At 43.4% G+C, this 2325-nt stretch overlaps 1 protein-coding gene across 1 annotated transcript in view; it reads left to right on the top strand.

Annotated features, from left to right (window-relative positions):
* Nucleotides 1-2325, top strand: part of LOC101854975 (leucine-rich repeat-containing protein 74A) — a gene marked incomplete at its 5' end in the record, with an annotated part of 25845 nt that overhangs the window by 10382 nt on the left and 13138 nt on the right. Inside the window, 1 exon segment of the mRNA XM_005106037.3 lies at nucleotides 491-615. Within this exon segment, the coding sequence (XP_005106094.2) occupies nucleotides 491-615 (125 nt within the window).

Below are 2325 nucleotides of genomic sequence, written 5' to 3'. Positions count from 1 at the left end.
CTCGCAACCCCCCTCCAACAAAACAAAACAAAAAAGCTCATACAAACCCGCTCAACTTAAACTCCCTCCCACCCACCGGGGTGGTGCCACTGACTGAAGTATCTTTAGGCCATTCCCAAAGGGGGGACATTTCTCGTTCTAATGCACAGTAGAAATGTAAATGGGCTGATTGAACAATGTCACTCTCATAACTGTGTCTAAACTACAACAAGGAACTGCTGCTTTTTCTTTCCTAATCCTTACTATAGTCATTTTCCTCTATTTCTTTTGTATGTTTGTCACACTCCTGTGACCCGCTATTTCCGGGGTGCCTTGATAGTTGAAGCAGACCTTGTGCTGTTGAAACTAGAGAGGTGAGCAGAGTAAGCCTGATTCCCTGTAAGAACTTCTCTGTTGGCATCCGCCCCTTGGCTCTCATATGACCTTATGCAGTTGCGAGCGCCGTAAAACCTCTACTAAAACTAATTTTACTCCCTCCCCACCTCCACAGAGCAACTCAAACTTGGAACACTTGGATGTCTCCTGGAACGGGCTGCGTGAAGAAGGCAGCACGGCCCTCAAACACATACTGGCCGAAAACACGACCTTGACACGTTTGAATATCTGTGGCACTGGGTGAGCCGGGTGACTGGCCAACAGCACTTTTAGGGAGGATTCAGGGAGGTTGGACTGCCTCACCCAAGAGCGGCGGTAGCCCTGGCTAAGAGCTCCTTCTTCGGGGCTCCTAACAATTTGGAAGGATATCCCCCCCCTACACAAAACAATAACAACGACAACAACAACAACAACAATAATAACAACAGCACCGACAACAACAACAGCTAGTAATAGTGATGCAATAGCTGCGAAAACATCCACAGTAACAACAACAGCAGCAGCAGCAGCAGCAGCAGCAGCAACAACAAAAAAACCCAAAACAAACAAACAACAACAACATAATATAGATCTTATGAATTATATGATATCTTTTAAGGACAAGCGGGTTAACCCAGATTTTGGAGGTTCCCAGAAATCGCAACCGACACCAAAAGTGGGCATTGCCCTACATACAGAAGAAGTTTGGTTTCATTGGTGTGTATATTTGTTCGGTTACAGTATAGAGAAAACTCTCCTTGTCTTTTAAAGAAACTGAACAAGAGTCCAAAAACTTTTAACTTCGATTTTCTCAAAACATCATTTTTCGGGATAGCCCCCTAGTGCTTAAAAGTGACCATATTTATTATGTTTCCCACACAATAGGTTTATTCTACGTTTGAATTTGTCTCGCCCCTCCCCTCTCCCATGGCCGCCCAATATGAGTATTTGAGCTCTCGGCATGATCTGGTGTCTTGTCAAGGGACAACAATTGACTCGATGGGTGTTGACTTAAAGTGATAAGTAAACCCTACAATCACTTTTCTGCCAGGCTTGGGTTATTTCCATCACTGTGCATTTTGCTCAGTGGTTAAACAAGTCGTACACATAGTTCGTCCGTTGGAATAACTGGATTATTGTGACTAGATTGTATCGGGGACATAAGGGGTATAATACAGCGTACTGCTGAGTTACGCACAATGCTCCCCCCTTGCCGTCACGCCTTGACGGGCTGTTTTAAGCGCAGTGCTTGAACTGGAAATTTTATAATGACATGCATTTCTAAGATCGCATTATATTCCAAAGCACAGAGTCGTGTTTTCAGCTTAAGGTTATTGCTGGCACTCTGCATTATTATTTTTTGTCTTTTGTTTCTGTTTTTGTTTTGTCTCTCCTTTTTTCAGCATTCGGCAACACGTTGCCTTGATAGGTACAGCACACGAATATAGTGCGGTCTGTCCTAGTTCTGATCCAGGCTAAAGCTCTATCTGATTCATGTTCATTTCGAAGTTTAAATTCAAAACGTTCTCTGCTTCTGCTTAATGCAGACAGACTTCCACTCTTTGAGGCTCCAGTTGGAAGAGTTGGCAAGTCTCCCCTCTTGGTCTTATCGGAAACAGACGGGTTTGTTAAGCATCCGATATTTCAGCTTTGCTTTTGAAAGAGAGCAAGGCAGTTCAAAACAGGGAAAGCAACGTTTTTGCTCCTTAAGATTTTGTTTGTAAACGTTGTATTTCCAGAGCTCTTGATATTGACTTTAGTACATAAACATTTTATTGTGTCACAGACAGTCAGTGTGGGTGGTTGGCGGGTGCTCTGGTGTGGTTTGCTCCTTCTTTCCTAGAAAAAATCTATCGTCTCTATCTCCCCTCCTTCTTCTTTGTGTTTGTTACTCTCTTGTACATATGCAACACCTCTAATCTTCAGCCCTTATATGACCTTATTGTGTTGCAAGTGCCGTAAAACTCTTAC

Source organism: Aplysia californica, unplaced genomic scaffold (assembly GCF_000002075.1).
Source record: "Aplysia californica isolate F4 #8 unplaced genomic scaffold, AplCal3.0 scaffold00508, whole genome shotgun sequence".
NCBI classification, from domain to species: Eukaryota; Metazoa; Mollusca; class Gastropoda; order Aplysiida; family Aplysiidae; genus Aplysia; species Aplysia californica.
Note: the sequence above shows the minus strand (reverse complement) of the source record. Positions and strands in the feature narration are given on the sequence as shown.